Source organism: Drosophila biarmipes, chromosome 2L (genome assembly GCF_025231255.1).
Source record: "Drosophila biarmipes strain raj3 chromosome 2L, RU_DBia_V1.1, whole genome shotgun sequence".
NCBI classification, from domain to species: domain Eukaryota; kingdom Metazoa; phylum Arthropoda; class Insecta; order Diptera; family Drosophilidae; genus Drosophila; species Drosophila biarmipes.
In genome coordinates this window covers 11,981,137-12,004,108 of record NC_066612.1, presented here as the reverse complement: position 1 = coordinate 12,004,108, position 22,972 = coordinate 11,981,137, and the positions used below count along the sequence as shown (strand labels likewise).

Below are 22,972 nucleotides of genomic sequence, written 5' to 3'. Positions count from 1 at the left end.
TCAGTTCATTTGCATAGCCTCGGGCTCAACGAACCGAAACAATCCACGAAAATTGTTGAAAAATCTATTTCAACTTTGCAGACAAATCATGTTGTCGGCAAGAATAGAAAGCGGCAGAAACTTTAGGCAGCTGAAAAGTTTTATTTTGTGGAGTACAACGAACCACCTTTTTAAGAGAGTCAAGTTTTTATCTATCATAATACAAGTAACGCGGACGAGTGTTTATGCACTCCTCAAGTGAATGAAACAAATTTGTAAGGCCGCGCCACAACACCATAGGTGAGGCAAGCACGTCGATCTTTCTCTAAAGTCACGGCGGTTATAAAGTATAAAAATATTCCTATTTATATCCTTAAAAGCATTCGAATGTGTACGGGAAATAATGATAAAATGACTTATAATAGTATTTTAATGTTCTTTTATGTTTAAGTTTCTGGAAAAACTATGTCCATACAAGTTGCATAGCAATCCTCCATTGAATTAAAAAAGTTGGGAGTCGCGCCACTGCCCCCATAGGTAAAGTCAATACATTTTCCGCCCTTGTAGGTCACTGCAGGAAAATCTCCCTTGCACATCCCGGTGACAGAAGGAGCAGCATAACATATTTCTACAAAGGTTAAAAATCAGATGCAATGCTAATTTGAAAATATAGGATTTGTGCCTCTGTTGAAAAGACGATAGGAAACGGCCGATGGGAAAACGGTGGCAAGTGCCAGGGTAGTCAATATACTTATGTAGGCCATGCTCTACACTTTTATTCTGGTTAGCTACTAAATAATCGTGTAGTTGTGCTTTAATTTAAACCTAACTTAGCGTTTAGAAGAGAAAGTAATTGGATTAAAGTGTTAAATCTAAACCATTTTAGAGGATTATGTAATAGACTTACAATATTGGACCTAAGTTAGTCCATGACGAAATTTGCACATTAAATCAATTCCAAATACGCAATATAATTGCAATCTATTTTTTCCTATGTTTGATGACGTGTTTGATTTTCATGTTCATCTCTAATTTTATTGTAAAATATTGATCATTTTATAATTGTTTTTTGGAAACTTCGCAAGATATTTCGCATTGATGTTTAAACAGAAACAAATTCAAAGTGCCTCAACGTCAACCGTGGGAGAAAGCAAAGAATTTTTGCCCAATTATTCGATATGGTTGATGAAAATCGATTTGCCAAATGTAATTGTAATACAGCTGTTTATAACGGCTCATAAAATCAAAGAAAATGGGCCAATTATTTAAACTTTAACGCGAACAGAAAATATTTTTTTATATTTATATTCTGACAAGCATTCAGATTCTTATAAGAAATAATAACAAAATTACTATGAATCAATAAAAACAAATATAATGAACAAAAACAATTATTCATTAATTTTAACAATACAACAATACAATGTATTTATATACCTCAGAAAGCATTAGGTTTTTTTGAAGAAAACTACAAAAATTAATTAAAGTATTTTTCTATTCTTTTATGAAAAAGAAAATATGAAAAATTGTTTTGAACATACCAAATTTATTGTTTATTATAAGGAACATCAGGATTGAGACAAGCTTTTACGCATTCATGAATGGAATTAAAAAAGTTCGGAGTTGCGCCACACCCCCCATAGGTAAAGCTAATACATCGGTGGTCCTTGAAGGTTACGGCGGGAATGGAGGCCATGCACTTCCCGGTGACAGAAGGAGGAGCGTGGCACTTTTCTACAAAAGTTAAAATAAAGATGCAATGATACCTTAAATGTTTAGGCTTAGGTAGGTTTAGGTAAATTTATACCTGATATGTATTTGTCAAAATAGGAAAGAGTCGACGTGGAAAGAGTCACAAGAGCGAGGGCAGTCAAAATTATTTTGTGGTTCATTTTGTACCGTCTGATTCTGGTTGCTGCGAGCTACTGAATAATCGACTAGTAGTAGTAGCGTGTTTTAAGTTATATATAACCTACAATATAGAAAATTAGATAATTTAATTAAAGTGCGAAATTAAAAGAAATTTTAGATGGCTACGTAATATTATAGTAATAGAGAAATACGTCCACAACGAACCTTGAACTTCAATTCTAAATACACAAAAAAACAATTTTTAAATTGTTTTCATGTTCAAGTCTTATTTGAACAACCATTTGTTCATGAATACTTCTGATTTGAATGATAGGTAAACCAAAATCAATTAGGAGTGCGTCTACCTCCACCGAAAGGAAAGCGAAGGAATTTTTGGCCTACTATGCTCTATGGGTGTTGGAAAGTAATTTGCCAAAATTTCAGGAGTCAGGGCTCATGAAATCCAAGAAAATTTGCAATTTCATTTTAATATTATATATGAAGTATATACCTCAAAAACCATTAGAATTTGTTTAAGAAAAATTAAAAAAATCACCTAACGTATTTTTTTGTTCTTTTATGGATAAGAAAATATTAGTTAACTCCTTTGAACAAAACAAATTTATTGTTTATTAATGAGGAACTAAATAATTTATACAACCTGCGTGGCATTCCTCATATGAATAAAAAAGGTTTGGAGTCGCGCCACACCCCCCATAGGTAAAGCTAATACATCGGTGGTCCTTGAAGGTTACGGCGGGAATGGAGGCCATGCACTTCCCGGTGACAGAAGGAGGAGCGTCACACTTTTCTACAAAAGTTAAAATAAAGATGCAATGATACCTTAAATGTTTCGGCTTAGGTAGATTTGTACCTGTTTTGCGATGGCCATATTCGGAAAGAGTCAACGTGGAATGAGTCACAAGAGCGAGGGCAGTCAGAATTATTTTGTGGTTCATTCTCTACTACTGAGCTACTAAACAATCGAGTAATGGCAGTGTTTTGAGCTATATAATCTACAATTTAGAAAATTAGATAATTTAATTAAAGTGCGAAATTCAAAAAAAATTTTAGATGGTTATGTAATAGTAATAGAGAAATAGATCCGCAACGAACCTTGAACTTTGATTCTAAATACAAAAATAAACATTTTTAAACTTGTTTTTTTGTTCATCTCTTATTTGAACAACCATTTGTTCATGAATGCTTTTGATTTGAATGAACCGAAAGGAAAGCGAAGGTATTTTTGGCCCACTATCCTCTATGGGCGTTGGAAAGTAACATTTTCGAATTCAGGGCTCATAAAGTCCAAGAATGTTAGCAAATTTATTTTTAATTTTTAATTAAAATCATTATGCCCTCTTTAAGGGTATAAATATAAATTTGTATACCCATTACTCGTAGAGTAAACTAGATTCGTCGTATGTAACAAGTAGAAGGAAGCGTTTCCTAGAACAGGATCAGGTGTCCGTCTGTCCGTATAAGCGCTGAGATCTCGGAAACGGTAACAGCTACAACAGTCAGACTTGGCATGCAAATTCCATTGAATAAAAAAAGTTTGGAGTCGCGTCACACCCACCATACATAAAGTAAAGACATTTGTTGTCCTTGAAGGTCACGGCGGGAATGGTGGCCGTGCACTTCCCGGTGTTGTAGGGCTTAAAGTTAAAACTATCTTACAATTCAGAAGAATAAGAAATTAAAATTAGCTGTGAAATGTATAGCACTTTTAGAAGGTTATGTAGTAGAGTTAGAATGTCGGTAATTAGATCCATGACGAAATGTGCATATTAAAAAACTTCAAATATACAAAAAGAAAACATTTTCAAACTTTTTTATTATGGGAAACACTCATAATCATTTTAGCATAGATAGTTAAACAAAAATAGATTGCCTCTAAGTCCTACAAAGATATTTTTTGTGCCACTATTCTCTATAGATGTTTGAAACCGCTTAAAAAATCCAAGACAATTTTCAAGAATTTTCAGGAAAATTTACTTTTCATTTTGTTTATTTATTTTGTTTCAGTGCCAGAAACTTAACAGTAGATGGAAAGTTTTATTTTTAGGAACACAATAGATGGTCGTCCTCAAAGGCCATTAAATGTCTATCTATAGACAATTTGGCCTTAGCTCAGGCATTGCTCTTGGCACTCCGCCTCCAGTTCGAATATATTTTGCGTGCTGAAGCATCCTCCGAAGGTGAAGGACTCGCACCTCAACCGCTCCTTGATGAAGTGCCACATTTGGAACGATGCCTTGCAGGGTCCAGTTTGACTGGGCACATCATCGCAATTCCCTGGGAAATGGACACGGATTCATCCAACAGTCTCCGGAATTATCGAACATTTAATCTTACGCGCATTGTACGCCCAGAACCTAGCCACAAAAAAAACCAAAACATAGATCACCCCACAAAGAATTTTCATTGTAGATTATTTCCTTTTTTGCCTTGATTACTTTTGATTAGTTTGGCAGGGCAGAAGTTGCACTTTCGATTTACTCTGTGTTCTTTACCTCGCCCAAGCCCATGCACAGTGTTTCGCAGTCGACTCCCCTGTCGAAGAAATTCTCCGTTCTGTTGCAACCACCCCAGTGGAACATGACGCACTCCTTGAGGCTGCTGGAGTAGTACCACCTGGCTTTGTAATTCTTACAAGGTCCCGTCAGCGTAGGCCTCTTGTCACACTTTGCTTGGGGAAAGCGCGAGAATATTAACTCAATTCGAAGTGAACTCACATAATTCTTACCCTTTTGGCCGCTTGAGAATCCAAGAGACAGCAATGCGATCGCCAGGTAAAGCCAAGGTATTTTCGGATCCATGATGCCCTTTAGGCGTGAGGAGGAGAATTGCACAAATGTCACGATAAAAAAGCTGATTATCATCGCTTCTGTAAGCGACGCAAATCACCAAAAAATTTTTAATTTATCGCAAGCGAGAACGATTTTTTTGTTTAATATTTTACAAAATATAAGAAAATGATGGGGAGTCGTGTAAGTCCTGGTTTGTTTGTGGTTCTAGCGGCTCGTTAGAAATGATGTTTTAACATTATTAAAATTGGGTGAAAAAACAAAATGTGTATTGGCTATTGGAGATTGGGGTCTGAAGACCACAAAAATTTTTTTTTTAAATGCTTAACCTTACCCCTTTTACAGTGGAAGTAAATTTTTAACTATTTGTACCCCAATACTGGGGCAAGGAAATTTGCAACATTTCTGTACAATTCACTTTGAAATGGTCATAAAGCTATAGCTGCAATCTCCAATAAAACTTTTTTACTGTTCTTAACCCAGTACCCTCTACACTTTCCTATTCTTTATACAATACTTTAGATAATGCTTCTGGAATCCGTGTATTTTACATAAAAACAATTGTTTTAAAAAATATGATACATATCAGTGAGACTTGCTAAACACAAATCTAGCGTTTTTCTTTAGTTTTTTACTTATTCACTTTTTGAATGTTTTTTATTTGAGACAAGCTGCTTCGCATTCCTCAATTGTATCAAAGAAGTTTGGAGTCGCACCACACCCTCCATAGATAAAGTTAGTACATTTTTTGTTCTCGAAAGTTACCTGCTTAAAAGCGGCCCTGCACAAACCGGTGACAGAAGGGGGAGCGTCACACTTTTCTAAAAAGGTTAGAGTTTATAAGCCATGCTAATTTTAAGATATAAGATTTTTACCCTTGTCGTAAGCCAGAGTAAAAGTGGAAATAGTCACCAGTGCGAGTACATTCAAAATAATTTTGAAGTTCATTTTGTACCGTTTTATTCCGTTGTCTGCGAGCTACTAAATAATCAGGTTCTTGTGGTTTTAGTTGAAACTAACTGACAACTTACTACACGAGAACAAATAATTCTATTAAACCGTTAAATCTAATGTTTAAATGTTAAATTTAATGTTTGTTGTGTAATAGTTACAACTGTTTCAGATTTAGGTTCTCATTTCCAAATACTTTTTGTATTCAGCCCTAATTTTGGGGATCATGTTTGACTTATGAAATAGAATCATGTTCAATTCTTATTTGATCGACATTTTATAAACGAGTGCTCCCCATAAGGATGATTTGGTAACTTAGGAACATCGCAAGCTACTTCGCATTGATATTTAAAATCGAACAGATTCGGAGTGCCTCCACATCCGCCATATAAGATTTCCTGACATTTGTTGTCCTTAAAAACCCACCGGGGAAGATCTGCCATGCAGTATCCAGGTTTGCTCGGAGGGGCATCACACTTCCCTAAAAATAAAAAAATAAAATAATTCTTCCATTAAAGGCCGGACTGAATGTTTGTAGTTTCCCACTTTTATTATAGGCAATCGACAAATTAAAAAAGAAGAGGAAGTCTAGAGCAATGTTTATTAGTTTGTAGTCCATTGTGTAGCACTTTTCCCAAGTCACTAAGTAGTTCCTATATTTGTGGCTTAAAAGACCTTATCTCACAGATAGGCTCGATATTTGAATTTAACTGTAACTAAACTGATTACTATTGTATAAATAATAACAATTTTTTTAACATTTAGGTTACATTTTTAACTAGTTTTACTCTTATGCTTTTTTTGTTGTGGTTGTTTTCGGTGTTGTTGTTTTGTTTTCATGTTTACTTTTATTGTGTTTGCTTGTGTGTTTGTCTTTTTTGTTTTTGTGGTCCTTATGTTTGTGCTTTGACTTTTTACTCAGGCAATCTCTTTTGCATTTATATTTAAATAAAAATATATTTGGAGTGGCTCCACATCCGCTATAAACAATTCGCTGGCATTTTTTATCCTTGAAGACCCACCTGGCGAGATGAGCCTTGCAATTCCCTGTAACACTGGGGGGAGCATTGCATCTCTCTTAGAGTAAATACATTTTTTAAAGTTCAGTAAGTAAAAGTTTTTTGGCTCTTACCTTTATTGTAGGCAATAGTCAAAGTGTAAAAGGCCGCGAAAAGTAGGATGCAGATAATTGACTTGGATCCCATTTCGTCGTGTTTTTATTGTTGCAAGCTACTGGATAAGTGTAAAATTATACTTTGCGAAAGCCAAACCTTCGGCTAATAATGTAAAGTGTAACTAATCCAATTGTATATGGTATTATATTTATTCATGGTTTATTACTTACTTCTCTCGGAATCTCCAAAGCTCTTTTTCGTGGGTATAATACCAAATTATTTGTTGTTTAAAATGCCGACGGTATCGTATACCTAAATAGGAAAAATCAGTTGGCAACCACTAACACTCGGCGCCTGACCACATCCACCGACACATTGACCCATAAACTGGCCGACATGGCTGGCACTTTATTGATTCGCCATTATGTTTTTACATTTTGGCAGTCAAAACAGATTTTTAATGTCCCCGAAATCCATTTCGTTGGCCTCAATGGGCTAGCCAGTGGCCATACTCGCAATTTGTATGTCCCTGTACGTTAAGCGCTACTATATTTTATCTGGTTACTGTGGCCAGTTTGGGTTGATATGTAATTTTGTGGGGTTGCAGTATAGGTATACTAAATTTGGGATGTCTAAGCGGTTTAAAAATATGGAAATATGTTGTTTACTAATGAAGGGAGTATCGAGTAGAAAATATGTATCCGACAGTCTGTGCAATGATTCATATAGGTGTAATTCAGACTATTAAAGCAATTTATTGCTTTATAAAGGTTTGAAAAATATTATTTATATTAATTTCATATATTGTAAAGATGCTATCATTATAACTAGATAACATCCATAAATATTATAAATATTTTACAAAGGTTCTCTGCTCCTGACTCGCAGCTTAGAAGTCACAGCGAAAAGGCAGGTTCGCAAGCCCTCCAATGGGCTGGCACTGGATTTCAATTTGAACAGGTACTCACACCCAAACAAAAAATCCGCGAGGGAGACATCAGTAAGGGGAGTTATTTATATGGGGATATATGTAGTCGAGTTGCCTGTTCCTCCAATAAGCCATTGATACGTTAATGTATGTCCCGAACCCACTCCCACTCCCTGTGCATGTGCAAGTGTGTTTGTGTCAGCTTAAGTTGGCTTTTGAAGGATTTGTAGGAGTGAGCGCCGTGCCATGTTTATTTCCTGCCAGGAGCAGTGGGATTGCATTTATGAGGGTATTACGCATACGCCCGGTTGGCTGTAAGCGCTTTTTCACGTTTTATGACTGCAGCAAAGCCAAAATCGGTTATTTATGCGCTTGTTATGAAAATCAATAATTAGCCGTGCCAGCAAAGGGTTAAGCTTTGGGGATTTGTAAATTTGGGTCTTCCAAAAATAAATATTTATTGTTATTGCACGGCTGACCAGGACCTTTGTGTCTACAATTACAAAATGTCTGTTCGAAAAGGTCAATAGCGCACTTAAAGACCTCTTTCAATTCCCGTGTCATACAGCTGAGCTCATTAATTAAACAAACATAATCCATGTAAATATAAATATTAAACAGAAGTTATTGAGCGTAAACTTTGACCGCAAAAGACTATTGTTTTGAGTCCTTTGTGATGCGAGTGGGCCTATCAAGCTCAAGACCCCTATCAGTGGCCCTCCCCCCGCAAGTCCATTCAGTTCATTAACTAGACAGAGAAGAGCACATACTCGACTGCCCACCCTGAATTGAAATCTAGTGACAATGTAATTAATGGAAACTGAAAACAATTCGGGCCAAAGTGCAAACATCAGCAACAGGATCGGCATCTACAAGCAGACAAGGCGACACAAAGGTCCTGTTGTCTCAATGCAAATACCCACAGACGTGACACGCCCCCAGCACCTCGATTTATCGTCGCAATTTCTACTCGCAATGTTTATTAGAAGCCCCAAATCGGAATGCAAACATGAGCCAGGCAAATATTTATATTTGCCATTTTAGACAAATGCGCGACACAGCTGGGGAGGAACCGGAAACGAGCATCCAGATCCCCGCCCCTTTCGATTTCGGCCCCCGGCTAATCCCCCCGAGAGGTGTCACCAGTTGGATCAATCAAATCAGGCAACGAGCCATATGGAGCACAGTCGCCCACAAAAGTGTGGGGCACGCATCTGTGCGGCATCGGATTTCAGCAAAACTGTCAGAGTAAAATCCACATTCGCAGGGAAAAGCACCATTGTTCCATGCGGTGACAGGCGTGTGAGCGTGTGCATAATGAGTGAAACCCAATCCGCATGCAAATGTGATTAATTACAGGTGCAGGTCGTGAGGCGAGTAAGCCCTGGGGCTGAGAATATGATATGATATTGGCACTCTAAATCGATATGCTGGCCAAAACCCGGCCACAACGTAAACAAGAGGCGACAGCACAACCACAACAAATCAACATCAACTTTTCAGTCAAAGGAAAACTCTTCAAGTCTTTGTGTACATTTCGGTTTTGCCAGGCAAAATCGAAAGACAAAAGTTCTTCAAAAACCGCGCTCGAAACCTCTTCAACTTTGGCCGCAGGACCAAAATGCGGCAACAACCACAACAAGGAGCAGCATTAGCGGCAGCCAAGTGAAATGACAACAGCAATCGGCTCTCATAAAGTTCAGAAAGTTATGTTGTTATATTATACTGATATCGGTTGTTGGCTGAGGCCATCCACTGCCCCTCCTCCCCGACCAGCCTCATTCATAGGAAAAAGTTTTATGTTTCGTTTCGAGAATTGATGTTGAAGGCTGTCAGCCGGGGGGCGAAGGCCATTGACTGCGGTTTTTAAAGTCAAAGCCAGCGAAAGGGAAAATTTCCCCCAAGTTGACAATGGAAATGGGATAAGAATCGAGGCGGCAGTCGGTAGCAGGCCGAAGTGAACTGTCTGGGGGAGGAAAGTGAGTTTCGCAGGTGCTTCCATTGTTATATAATATCATTACCGCTTCTTGGAAATTATTCGGGATAAAAGTTATACGGAATTCGTAGGAAAGCTAAAGGAAATGCAAACGAGTGAAATATATACAATTTATCACATTAGCTGACAGCTTCTTTTAAAAATATGCACAAAGTTAAAGAAATATATGAGTAATCACTTAATGTATGATGTTTGACATATCATAATATTGACTTACACACTCAATTTTTGTACAGCAAGCAGAATCGGACAATAGGATATTACTAATATTACTAAGCAATGCCATTTTCATTCAAGTTTTAACGGGAGCCCAAACAACATTATTTAATCAAAAATAATAACCGACATACGAGCATGCCAAATATATATCGGAATGTATTTGCGAGACGGCTAAGTGGTAATGAAAATACGAGAAGCGTGGATATTGGCATTGCCATTCAGCTTCCATTAACCACAACCAACACCCGGGACTTCGACTATAAATATTTTATATATCGTTGCTGTTCGCTGCCAATTAGATGGCCGCAGTGCAAAATTTCGAGGAAAATTGTGAAGCGGGAGAGAAGGCGAAAACGAAAACGAAAAACTGAACCCCTCTCAGTCCGCAAAAATCATTTTCAATTTCATTTATGAAAGCAAATAAATTTTTCAATTGGTTTTATTCTGCCATTTTTAACCCTCTCTCTGCTTTCACTTTCTTTTTTGGGGCTGTGAAACAAATAGGAATTCCGAAGGGCCAAAAACAGACAAAATCAACTCCTTATAAAGCTGCTTTCGTTGAGGGAATCCTTTCCTTTCCGTATGTTTTCCCCCCGGCCTTATTGTCCAATAAAAGCCTGCTCAATGCCCGGGCCACGTAAAGGCCGTACAACGGGGCGTGGCCAAGGTGTGTGCCCGCCCACTTTGGTCCTGCCGAGGACATTTAATAAGCAGCCTAAGCGAAGGATCAACACCGAAACTCTCCCGAGGAACTTCGACCTGGCGGCCCAGAGAAGCTGCACTTGTGGTCCGTGCATATTTCATACCTCAACGGCAGCTAACACCCGAGAAGTCTGGCTAAAGTCTGTAGTTTGTTGGAGGGACTTTAAGGACACGCACTGTTTAGCCAGGTCGAGAATCGACTCGGGTGTTGAGGTTTTGCTAGGAGAGAGCAACAGCTTTTCCGAACTTTACTTCGAAGGTATGTCAGGCTAAGACTCTAAAAACAGGAATAAGAAAGCTTGAAGTTGTGTGAGTTGTTGTGGCTGAATCTATACTATAGGAAATATATTCACTCATTTTTCGACTCATTTTTGTTTTAAAGAAATAAGACCATTAATAAATAAACATTTTCCTGGTATATCGAGGAATCATCTTTGACGTCTGCAACGACGAAATCGTTCAATGTCATGATGGATATACATTATTTAGAAGAGGTATCTTAAAGCCGGGTGCCGCCCATAAATATCTCAGACGCGTTTGGCCGTGTGTGCTGAATTCGAAATTAGTTTCGCTTGGATGCGAATTATGCCGCCTCACCATTCATTTTCCATCACCAAGCTTTATCGACAAACGAATTTCCCTCTGCGAGCTGAACTGCTCGACTCAATCTCATTCTGTCGTTCCTTTGCGTTTGATGTGCGCGGGCTTTCAATAAAAAATAAAAATATTTCATTTTGCATTAGCCCGACGAAGGGCAGAAGACAAAGAGCCAGCAGAGGAATATCCAAGCCGGACTCGGGGCGCTTTCAGGTTGAATTAGGCCAAGAGAATGTGTGCACAAATTGGCTGTCCATTTGCCCTCCTTTGTTCATAATTAGATTTCCGTTTCTCTAACTCTAAACAATTTGACCATTTTCTCAACTTTTTCATTGCTGCCCGAGGCAGTTCCTATTTAATTGGCTGCCTTATACTCTTTTGAATAATAACTTACCAACAATTTAAATGTGCCCCTCAGAACCCTTGACTCTTGCCAGTTTAAGGTGAAGATAAAGAACTTCTTTAAGGTCTTTGTTGTGTTTCATATTTAACAGATACATTTCTGTCTAACTGCTAAACCCGAGATGTGATCATTAAAGCCAAATGGAATTCATGAGACGGCCTCAACTTTGAAATTATTGCCCAACATTAATTTTTTCCCAGGGACTGCTTCCTGGTGCCAAAACTTTTTGCGATGCGGCAAAAGAAACGAATGACAGAAGACAGCCAAACAATTTCTAATTGCCCTCCAAGGATTTTCTGGTGTCCCCAAGGATTCTGGTTATTTACATAAGAAATGATTTGCAACAAATTAAAAATTGCTCAGCTGGGAGGCGTCGGCATTGAAAGTTGCTGCAAACAAACGACATTTCCAACCGTTTAATTAGGAACATTTTTCAGAGAATTGATAGAGGATAAACAAATGGAAACACAGGATGCAGGGTGCTAGTTGACGGAGGGAAACGTAATAGAAATAGCCCGCTCTTGGCCATTCCAAGTGGGCTTCACTGTGGCCAGAACTTTACAATCTTGACAGGGCCTTCCTAATTGTTCCTCCGAGCAGCCCGGCCACCCCGCCATGGCCACCTCCTGTTGCTGTCAATAATTAGAGCTGGGAATTTCCTCCGTTTCCTTGGGTTTTCCCAAATAGATTCCGGTCTCCAGGCTGGCACGCGGATTACTCGGAACGTGGCTGCTAAGCGCCTCTAATGCCACTCGACTGCCGGGCGGGGGCCCAAAAGGAGCTCACTTCCGGCCGGCTGGAGTGTAGGTTGGTCCTTTGTCTTGTTTTTGCGACCAGTTAGCACTCGCTGGCCATTTCTTTTCATTATTTGCCCCGGCATTAGTGTTGACTTATGTAGGTTCCCGCTGCCCATTGACTTCGCACACGCAGCGAGTGAAAATCACACAGGCATTCAATTTCTGTGTTTTCGGGGAAAATGTATTTATTGAATCGAATTACTTTACCATCATTATTTGATTGCAACGAAACCTTTTTAATTAGCTGAACGTGTAATTAGTTTTTATGTATAGTTGTTTTACAGAAATCCAATTACAAACCATTTCGATTGAACTCTTAAAGCGGGAGATACTAATGCCAAACTAGTTTGGTTGAAGTGAACTCCTTTTAATTATATGACCCATTATCATATTAATTGCATTTCCACCAATCATAAATAATAATTTTATGCGATGCATAATTTATTGAAAAATCTCTTGGCTGTGAATCGCATAAATTAAAGCCAAACAATTGACAGCCATGGCCAAAGCGTGAAACGAAAGGGAAATTTCATAAATAACACTTCTGATGACAATCTATGCTAACTTAAATTAATGCGAAGCTGGATTTAAGTTAATGAATATTAAGGGCAGAATTTAAGTAGTGTACCGAAAAGAGGTTGAATAATTTGTATAATAAAACGTAATTATAATGGAGAAAACCAGGTCCCCGCCTAATTAGAAGCGAAAGAAAATTATCTAATAATATGCTAATGCCGTTTTCCAACAATTAGAAACAAAAGGAGCAACAAAATCAACATTTACAGTGTGCGAAATAAGGCAATACTGATAAATTTATGTATGCCACATTCTCGCACACGCAATTATTGCGCCAACTTGAATGGTTGTGGCAGAAAAATCTTGGAAATTGCCACACATAATTATGTAAATGAGTTTTTCACCCCAGCCCCGCTCGATTGGTGGCTCCGAATGGGGCGGGGGCGCTGTAAAGACACATTTTAATTACCAAGAAAATGTAAATTAACCAACAAGAGACGGCAAACAGACAAACAGGCAGCGGCCACATGCCGCGGCTAACAGCAAAAGGCCATAAAACCCGAATCTCATGCGCAGGATGTGTGTGTTCGAGTCTGCTTTCCTGTCCCTGTGTGTGTAAAAGTTTGTCGCCCCTGCAAATGGCTGCGCATCTGTGATAACTTCACCCCCAAGCCCCCAAAACCCCAATCGCAGCTCCCCCAGCAGATCGCAAGCCTGAAAGGGACACAAAAAAGCATTTATGATAATAAAAATGAAATTTAAAGCATATTTAGGGATGTAGGGTCACGGCCCGGACTAAGCAGCCTTAATGCATCTGTTCCCCGCCACTCGCCTCCCATAATTATGGGCAAATATTTATGGGATGGTTCTGGGTTCTGGGTAACTGACACGTTTACACGCCCCATTAGAACTTTGACAGTTTGACAATCACACATTGGCAAACTTTTTCCTCTCAGAATGCCTAATTGATTGACTTTCAACTTATTTTATGTGTCATCTGTTTATTAGAGTAATTGAAGTTCAAATACATATTTAAGGTCATAAAATGACCAAAACAGTAAGGCTTCGACTGCATATTACTATAACTTTCATGCCATATTTTTTAAGGCAATATGGCATTTTAAATTGTCAATTAAGCTACTTCAATTTTTTGCTTCTGCGGATATTTCCAATTGCCGTAGCTTTATTTATTTGAACCCTACGTTTCCGTTTCGAATTGCAAATAGTTAAGTGCTTCGCTTGCACAGAGAAAAAAACCGCCAACCGCTAAATAATTTAAATCAATTAACTGTGGAAAAACAACTGCCACATCAGTGGCAGGAGCGGGGCTCAACAGAAACAATTAAATAATTTAACCTAAAACCGTTTAAGTCATTAAATCAGTTCGTGGAGAAGCGGGGAAAAAAGGACAGCCCACAGGGCCAACAAAGCCATTTTATCAGCATGAAAATTGTAAAAATATGCAAAATAGTTTGCAGAAAAAACTGCACCGCAGTTGGCGCAAAAACTTGGGGGACATGGCGAAAAAGGACATTAGATATCGGGGCAGCAGGATGAGTAATAGCTGGAAAATTAGTTCAACTTAAGGCTTAATTGGTCATAGGGGTGGCTAGCAAAATGCCAAATAATTTGCCCGGCTCAAGGGTCAGGCTGTCAAGTGAAAATCGAACCCGAAATTCAGGGTCGTACGTTCTGGTTCGTTGTCAAAGGTTCGACCTCCTTTTTTTCCCCACATCCAGGGGTTTTCCCAGCCAACCAGCAGCTGGGGAAACAGACTGTGGGTGTGTGGGGGGACTCGACATAACAATAACCATTTTCGGCTCACACAGCCAAACGCACAGAGACCCAGGGCTTTGTGCGCTTATGCTGCATGCCAGGGCATAGATAATGTATACGCAGTGTGGTACGCAGGCCAGTGGGTCGCACTGTGGCCCTGCGAGTCTCACTCGGCACCACTGGCATGTCAATCAACAACTGTGCAACTTGTTCGGTCTGTTGTTCTTGCACTGCCTGAACTTTGAGGTGGGCCGGCCGGGAAATGGGAAATTGAGTTTGCAGTCCCTCGAAAAAAATGGGGGAAAAAAGTATACTATACAAAAGGCAAGAGGAGCGTTATGTCCTTAAAGTTGTATCTCCGGGCCGGGCACTCTCCATTCGAATTATTTTGTTGTTTCAATTCTGCTCTGCGTCACGCAGCTCTGGCAATTGGCAGGCACACAAAAATCAATTGATAACAGGTGGCGTTGGCACAGGAAACTGCCTTCCCCTCGGAAAAGGGGGAAAGAGTCACCGGCCCGGCCTGAGACAGGCATAAAAATCTTTATGAAAACACATAAAAATTTAAAAATATTCCGGCCCTTCCGCCCCGCGTGTGTGTGTGGATGCTTCTTTCGCCTGCAAATGCTCGGGGCGGCGTCACTTGTGTGTTGATATTAAGCTAAAAGGGCCATTAGCTATAAAAATACTTAAGATGGAAATGTGCGCAATGCCGCGGGGCATTCGAGTGGCAGAAAAAAGAAGCGGAGAATAACACACAGAACGCAAAAGTCGCTTCTGAGGAAAAGAAATGCTGGGGAGCCGAACGACTCGGCAAACTGTCACCGAAGTTGTCAACAGCAGAGGCAGTGAGATTGGATTGCGAGTTCCTGGAAGGGCGGCAGGTGGGCACAGGCCCAGGCCCAGGCACAGGCTCAGGTAATGTAGTGAAATGTGCGCATATAGTTTGCCTCTACAATATCTGGCTATGGCATTAACATCTTGCCACCCCTGCGTATACGTAATGTGAGCGCCAAGGGCTTGTGTTAACCGCCAGATTTTAGACGCAATGAACCATATGTAATTAGTAAAGGGCCAAGGCTTCGGGGTTCTATTCATATCATTTAGTTGTCAAAAGCATACCAGTTACTTGAGAATAGTGGTCGGCAGGTCAAATATGTAATAGCTACTTCATGGCGGACCAAACTGGCGAAGCATGAAAACCATTTAAATGTTAAATACATTTATGCAAATTCGGCCACAGTCCAAAATCGCTAAATTGCCTTCAATTGCGCGCATTTAAGGACATTCAATTTACTTTCAAAGGCCAGAGTGCTGTTTTCCCGGAAAATTCCCGCGGGTTCGCGGCAGCGTTTTCAATTAAACTTTTCGCATAGCATTTAATAACTCCGCATAGTTTAAAAGCCGGCTCGGTTTAACATTCTGGGTGTTGGTGCAGGCTCTTTTCCGAGGGACCCACATGTTTGCCTTGCCCAAGTTCACTTGGCTCTGCCTGGAGCAGGGAAGCTTTTCCGACTGCAGCTTCTCAGAGATGAGCGATTCTCCGAGGTGAGCATGCGCCTTACAGAAAGGGAAATGAATTTTAAAGAGATGCCGAGAACAGCCGGAGTTGGACCAACTCCAATTTTTGTTTCCTGTTTACACTAACCAAAAAATGACATACTTTATGTTGAATGTTTAAGGCTTTGACTCGTTCCGATGACAAAATTCTTGTTTAATAAGTTTCTAACTTTTGTATGTGTATAAAATTGGAAAATCGTATATAATCTTAACTTCTCTTCACCTAGGAAAATAATGATTAATGGTTTCAGTCTTTATTCAAATGCCTGTTCTTCATAGGATGTTTTATTAATAATATGTATGCTAAAGTTAAGGAGTTTACTACCTTGCTTGCATTATTTAGGATTGTTAGGATCATGACTTTCGTAGGATATAATAATTAGAAAAAGATTTAATTTACTCCGTTGAAAACCCCCAGCAAACGATTTGTTTTATCCTGCACCCAACAATTAAGTGGTCACCATTTTACCTTAAAAACCACTTGATTGGTTATTGGAACACTCGCACCTGCAATAAGGTAAAACTTACCGAAAGTGCCGCCGGACTGACAATCAATTTGGCAATTCCGGCACATTAAATGCCGGTCAGATAATCCCCGATGCACTCTCCGTCGCTCCTGGTGGCCACAAACACTCCGTGATGTCAGCAATTAACAGAGTCTAATCAGGGTAAACCCAGTTACCTGTGGCACAAATGATTCACTAATTGCCATTAGGGCAACGGCTCCAGACTCTGGATGCAGTGCGGTCCAGGCCAGTGGAGGCCAGAGCAGTCGGTTCCGTTTTGTTCGGTTCGGTCATTAAAAGAGAAAACAAACTTAATGCCTGACTAATGCCCAGGCAGGTTGGCAGGCAGGCCGGAGGAGGAACAGGAAAAGGAGCAGTCGCGGTGGCAAAGTCGAGCAAATAACCAACAAGCGTCGCCATAATGATAACAATGTGGAGAGCTCCCTCGTTGCTGCAGGTGCTGAGCCACACACAGCCAATAACACTTAGAGAAATAGGTAAGAAGCAATGAGAGAAAAAGTAAATAAACTTTTTTCAATTTACCCCACCAGCCTTACAAGCCATCTCGACTGCCATATGATATCATCACCTTGATCACAATTTCCCAATAGCCTGTTAAGATGCGAATTTTTCTAAGAGTGTCTCAAGTAGTTGGACAATTTATAAAACCATTAGGAACGACAGAAATTGCATTGGAGCTGGCATTTCGAGGGGCCAAAGCGGATTTACACACGCGGAGCTGCAGGCAGTGAATTGCACGTGGGCTTATCCTGCCCGGCCATGTCCTGTTTCCTGCTGCTCCTGGCCACCAGGTGTCCCCAGTTATGTGACCGGCTGCGTGCCGAAGTGCGCTCGTGTGCCGGTGACTTGTTATCCCGGGCATTAAATTGTTTGTACATGCAACAGACAGGACAACACGACACAAAAGGAGCAGGAGGCGGGCTATAAGTCAGCCTATTTGCCTGATAACAATAACAAAAGCTCTAACAAGGCGTGCAAGCTCAGGAGGAGGAGGTGCCGTGCCATGAGTGATGGTAACTCTACCCTGGCTCTGGGCCTGGAGTCCTGCCAGAGCTTTAAAGTAGCTTTTGTACATAAGGGATTATGGAGTTGTCGTCTCTCGGAAGTATGCTTAAATCAATATTGTATTACAGCAAATAAGGACTTGCTAAGGTCTCAAAATCCAACAGAAGAAATCAGGTTTAATAAAACTAATACACCGTAAATTAATATTATTAAAAAATTGAATTGTTATTTAATATTTTTAAAAAAAATTCAAAGGATAATTAAAGATTTTAGTGTCTTATTAATAACCACTTTTAAATTTCAAAAGTTAAATTTACAAATTCTTATCTCATAATTATTGTCATTGCTCCTGACACCTCTCCTGCATTTAACTGCAGGACCAAGTCCTTCAATTAGCCACGCCCCAGGTAACACTAATAATCGCCCCATTAGCCGTTCCTTGGGCTTATCCGGGGCTCTTAAGTGTCTGCCACAGGAATTCGTATTGGCATGACAAATTATCTGCACTCCTTTGATAAAGCCACATCTCCCAGAACATTCCTCAAACACGAGACAAGTTCGGGGGAGTTGGCTTTGCAGTCCTGCGAGTCCTGGAAGTTCTGGCTGCCAGGTACTGCCACGCCCACTTATGGAGGTGTGCTCGTAGTTGGGGTTCGCTGGAGCGTGAAATATTTTATTGCCGATATAAATCTTGTTTATGCTCGGAAAGAATAAGAGTGAAACTTGGCCGGAGGCAAGGATGCCAGACACTCCCACTCTTTTCCTTTTTTTATTCGGTCCTCACTGGAAACCACCGAAAACCAAAACCAAAAAATTCGATTTAACTTAATCGAATCTGAGGCCCCGTAGAGTGTGATTCAATTCTGGGCTTGCCTAGACACTTTTCCCCAATATGTCGCCATTGTCAGACAAGTAGGTCGGAAAACCAAGGGGGAAGGCAGGGGCTGCAGGGGCCAACTCAACTGGTAGAGAGCAGCAAAGGCAATAACAGTGTAAAATTGGAAAGTAAATGTGAAAATCGTGTTTTAAATGCCTTCAACGTCAGGCCAATGCGATGGCAAAACACTTTCGACACTTTGGCATTTATCAAGTTTGGATCCGGCTGACAAAACAATTTAAAATTTGTTGCCTCGACGAAGCCCAGCTAATTGAAATGTTTGCCCGGGTCAAAGTAACACATGAGGACAGGATATCTCGAGAGTCCTAGAGAAGAAAGTTCTGCCTGTCGTTAAGGAAGGCCGAGAGTGCTCAGGCGGCTTATTGTGCGATTGTTGTTTTGAGAGCCGGAGAAAGGTGAAAGTTTTCAAGTGCCTATTTATATTTCTTTATTGTGCAGAGCAATCAGGCGATGACTCTTCTAAATAAAAAATTAATTAACTGTCTTATATTAGAAGCAAAGGCCAGTTCGCCCTTGAAAGTGTTCAAGTGTCTGTTCCATTTATATTTTTATTTTGGCAAAAATTAAATTAATATATATTTGATTTTATTTTTTGTCTCTTTCCTAGTCATTTATTTTGATTAAATAATTTAACTGTCTTGCTTATCCCTTTTGTGATTAACAAATGAAAATATTCCCCCATCTGTTGCGTGAATTAATTTTCCTAATGCCTTAAATTAACCCGGCTAAAGACCTCGACTAACCAGCTTAAAATGCGCTCATTAAGAGTCGCTCGACCGCAGGCCAGATGGAAATGAAGTCCTTTTCTCTTCCTCGATGCCAGCTTTCCTTTTTTTGCGCAATGTCATTTGCTGCTCATGAGCGCGTTGAAACTGCGTGGAAATGCAAATGTCGCAGGACAGCTCAGTTTTTCCGCTTTTCCTTCTCTAATCCACTGCTTGCAGCAAATGGAAATGCTTATAAATTATGCAAGGTGTTTTTCGTTTGTGGGTGGGAGGACATCTGGCGGACAGAGGACATCGGACAGCGGACAGCAGACACTGTCATTGTGTTCATCCTTCATTTGGCAGGACTGCACTCCTCTCGGGGGGAGGAGAAAGCAGAAAGGGGCGAAAGTGACGAGGGGCCGTGTTGATTCTGGTAGTGTTGTTGTTCTCCTAATAGCTGCGAGCATTGACTTTTGTTTGTGTTTGTGGCTTGTCACCAAACAGGACCAAAGCCTCGGCTTTGGCAGGACTCGGGTGGCGGGAGGTGGAGGTGGCGGGGGCAGCTGACAAAGAGTTGTCAGATTTGCATCACAAAGCAAGCATCCTGCGGCTGGTTTTTGGCAGCTGGCCTTAAAACTGCTTAAAGCCAAAATGTCCCATTTAAAAATATATTGCAAATTAGGTAAGTCCCAGCTGGCGCACTCCGCCTGCATTCAGGCCTCATTGACTTTCTGCATTTCAATTAATGCAAATTCGGAGGGGACCGATCTAAAAGATTGTTCTTTCCTTGCACGAACAACTGCAGTGCGCCCAAGTGCACGGGGCGAAAAGATTCTCCTAAGTCGATAAATTCCTGAAATCTGAGAATTTAAAAAGTAATTTTTTCAAGAACTAGATTTCTGCTTTAAAAAACTGACCTAGAATTCAGTTTACATTAATATTCTGATTATTCGCTTAGAACTATTCTATATAACTATCGATTATTTGGTTTAAAAATACTATTTTAATTCTTAAGAACTGAAAAAGAACACTTAACATCCATTTATTATATATAAAAAAAATGTTTTTAAAAACAGTTTCTTATTTTTTAGACTGCTTTACAAGTCAGTGATTTTGTGGAAACACATTTGCTTTTCTCAGAGTGCGCGCCCTGCGACAATTAGCGTGATTTTCAACGGCTGGTGGAGCCGGGCGAGTGAAAGTGGGAAAAGCTGTCCGGAGCGAGATGCAAATCAAGCGATGCCTGCACCAAAACGACACACAAACAAATCGTCCACTGCCGCAGTGCCGTCCGTCCGTCAGCCTGTATTTCGCATGCCACAGAGTTGCAACAATTCCAGCGAATTCAATTTGTCTCCGGGGAGGGGCAGGGGCGGCGGAGGAGGTGAAGCTGGAGCGGAACTGATGGAACTGCCTTTGACAAGTCGCTCCGCCAGCGTCACGTAAAAAGCCCCCGGATGCAGCTCCGTTTCGTGGTCCTGGGCTCCTTGTTGCCGACTGACACGTGTGCAACATGCAGCTCATGACAGGCAACTTTGTTGGTGGCACAGCTCATTTTTGCAGGGTATGGGGGGGATATTAGACTAGGCCCATAATAAAACCATAAATGGGGAACAGACTTTTACAAGCCGAAGAGCTAAATCAAGTCTTGAAAATCTTTATTCTGCCTTTAAAAATATTTAAAATTTTAAAATAGAAAATCTTTATAATATATACAATTATTTTACAATTTAAAGTATTCAACTGTATAAAGAAGTGCCTTTGCATTTGAAAATTTAAAAAAAAACCTTAAGAACCTTAATCTTTTCCACGTTTTTCTATTGATTTTATTGAATAAAGAAGAACTCCTTTATTTTAAAATAATAAAATTATTAGTACTTCAACCTTTTACAGGGACTTTTAGTATCCTTAACTATTCCCAAAGTAAGTATCAACGGCTGGAAGAGTCCATGTAATCTGCAAAAAAGGGACCATTCAGGTAGCTGCACAAAACTTTTCGGGGCTAAAACTTTTACGCGCACGATTTGACAAGTCAAGCTGGTTGTTGCTGCTGCCATCTTCAGCCGAAGTTGGTTGCCACATGTTTCCGTTTCCGCTGCACCCACTTCCCCTGACAGACTTTACACAATGCATTTGGTTACCGAGGCAGACCCAAAAACCAATAGTTTGGGGTTCACACTTTTTGAAACGTACGAGGTGGTTCAGTGAATAAGGGAATAGAATGAACATAAAACCTATTATAACACTTATATACATTAGTAAGTAAAGTATGAATTATTAATTTAAAATGATATATAATAGTCAAAACTTTATTTTAATTTTATTTTAGAATATCTTAGAGTCTGTATTATTTTTTATACATGATAAAAGCATTACAATCCTTTTAGGAATAAAACCAATTAAAAAACTAAACTACTGCCATAGCAAAAATAAGATTGCAATCTAAATATCTTTGAAAAACATCCAAACAAACTAATCTATTTTATTGTCAGGTTTATGTAAACTTTATGCAGATGTGGAACGTGCCAAATCTGCAAATCAAAAAGTTTAGGCTTTAGTAAAACTTTGGGGAGACCGTAGTGGGATATAGGGATCACAGGTACCCCAGCGGCATATGTAGGTGAACTACATAGAAGGGTTCTCGATGTCAGACCCGCCTGCCCCATCTTAATTTGCGTGCGTGCGTGTGTGCGAGTGAGTGTGAAAAGTTCATTAAAGTTTCACGTGCGAAATTATACAAAATTGTAAGTGCCTGACTTGGCCGCGTGTCTGATCCCAACTGCTCCTGGCTTCCTGCCACAGCCCAAAGGCTCAGTTGAAGTGCAAATTATTTTCCCCAGACATTTTGCAGTTGTTTACGCTTAATTGCCGCCGCCATCGCAGTCATTACCTCTTCCTGGAGTGATTTATTATTTAACTGCAAAATAAGTGGTTCCGTTGAGCGCATTTTTTGGCGGCGCCCGCACATTTAATGCAGACAAAGTAATTCTTAATTTGTCTTAACCATCAGCAAAATATGACTTACGTTTTAAAATTATTTTTTAATGACCTCTATAAACACTTATGCAAATAGTTTTGCGCATGGATGAACTGAAAAATATTTACTTTTTCAAACCAAATTCCCCAGGCGCCAAAGTGAAACCTCACCCAACCCGTTCAAATGTCAAGCGCACAATTTTGATTGATTTTTCTACACGAACGCTTTCAATTACTGGCCCCGTCTGACTTTCCCCACTGCCATCTCCATCACTACTCCCTGCAAATGAACACATCCTTCTGATTCCTACACCCAAACACAATAACCAAAGTCATGCTGTGACACCTCCAGTCAGCCCGATTCTGACCCACGCCAACTTGTTGCATCCGAAATCAACTGTGATTCCCGCTTCACTGGAGAAATCGGTAATAAAAAATTTTCGAAGGCATCTGTCTCGCTCCTTCCCTCGCATTCTCTGGCCAAAAACTGTCGGTGACACTTACAAATTGGATTTTCGACAGCGGCAACAAGGCCCGAAGGACACGCCATTATCGCGTGCTGGCATAAAATCGCTTAAAAAGATATCCCAAATAAATAATGTAAATAACAACAAATCAATTTTTAAATAGACAAGTTGAACCCGAACACGCGCAACCCA

General features: G+C 40.0%; 2 protein-coding genes and 4 long non-coding RNA genes across 8 annotated transcripts; all 6 read right to left on the bottom strand.

Moving 5' to 3' along the window:
- Nucleotides 1–121: 121 nt before the first annotated feature.
- Nucleotides 122–746, bottom strand: LOC108032499 (trypsin inhibitor-like). The gene is made up of 2 exons (XM_017106317.2): nucleotides 662–746; nucleotides 122–607 (listed from the first exon to the last, which is right to left on the bottom strand). Exons 1-2 carry the CDS (start codon nucleotides 741–743, stop codon nucleotides 426–428), a joined length of 264 nt encoding a protein of 87 aa, XP_016961806.1. The 5' UTR covers nucleotides 744–746; the 3' UTR covers nucleotides 122–425.
- Nucleotides 747–1,505: 759 nt separating this feature from the next.
- Nucleotides 1,506–1,912, bottom strand: LOC108032494 (uncharacterized). Its single transcript, XR_001768620.3, has 2 exons — nucleotides 1,787–1,912; nucleotides 1,506–1,713 (listed from the first exon to the last, which is right to left on the bottom strand). It is a non-coding gene; the product is annotated as an uncharacterized LOC108032494 (long non-coding RNA).
- A 521-nt stretch (nucleotides 1,913–2,433) lies between these two features.
- On the bottom strand, nucleotides 2,434–2,976 carry LOC108032415 (uncharacterized). The gene is made up of 2 exons (XR_001768614.2): nucleotides 2,705–2,976; nucleotides 2,434–2,641 (listed from the first exon to the last, which is right to left on the bottom strand). It is a non-coding gene; the product is annotated as an uncharacterized LOC108032415 (long non-coding RNA).
- Nucleotides 2,977–3,132: 156 nt separating this feature from the next.
- LOC127010704 (uncharacterized) lies at nucleotides 3,133–3,539 on the bottom strand. Its single transcript, XR_007763469.1, has 2 exons — nucleotides 3,410–3,539; nucleotides 3,133–3,341 (listed from the first exon to the last, which is right to left on the bottom strand). It is a non-coding gene; the product is annotated as an uncharacterized LOC127010704 (long non-coding RNA).
- A 284-nt stretch (nucleotides 3,540–3,823) lies between these two features.
- Nucleotides 3,824–4,683, bottom strand: LOC108032413 (kunitz-like toxin PcKuz1). 3 transcript variants are annotated; one of them, XM_017106234.3, is made up of 3 exons: nucleotides 4,580–4,683; nucleotides 4,189–4,522; nucleotides 3,824–4,128 (listed from the first exon to the last, which is right to left on the bottom strand). In XM_017106234.3, the coding sequence occupies exons 2-3, from the start codon at nucleotides 4,256–4,258 to the stop codon at nucleotides 3,959–3,961; spliced, it is 240 nt and encodes a 79-aa protein (XP_016961723.1). In that variant the 5' UTR covers nucleotides 4,259–4,522; nucleotides 4,580–4,683; the 3' UTR covers nucleotides 3,824–3,958. The 3 variants fall into 3 exon arrangements, with proteins under 3 accessions (XP_016961723.1, XP_050740964.1, XP_050740963.1); XM_050885007.1 differs by having other exon boundaries at nucleotides 4,189–4,517; XM_050885006.1 differs by lacking the exon at nucleotides 3,824–4,128 and having other exon boundaries at nucleotides 4,233–4,522.
- Nucleotides 4,684–5,708: 1,025 nt separating this feature from the next.
- LOC108032469 (uncharacterized) lies at nucleotides 5,709–6,822 on the bottom strand. Its single transcript, XR_007763362.1, has 3 exons — nucleotides 6,724–6,822; nucleotides 6,138–6,668; nucleotides 5,709–6,072 (listed from the first exon to the last, which is right to left on the bottom strand). It is a non-coding gene; the product is annotated as an uncharacterized LOC108032469 (long non-coding RNA).
- Between the last annotated feature and the right edge of the window lie 16,150 nt (nucleotides 6,823–22,972).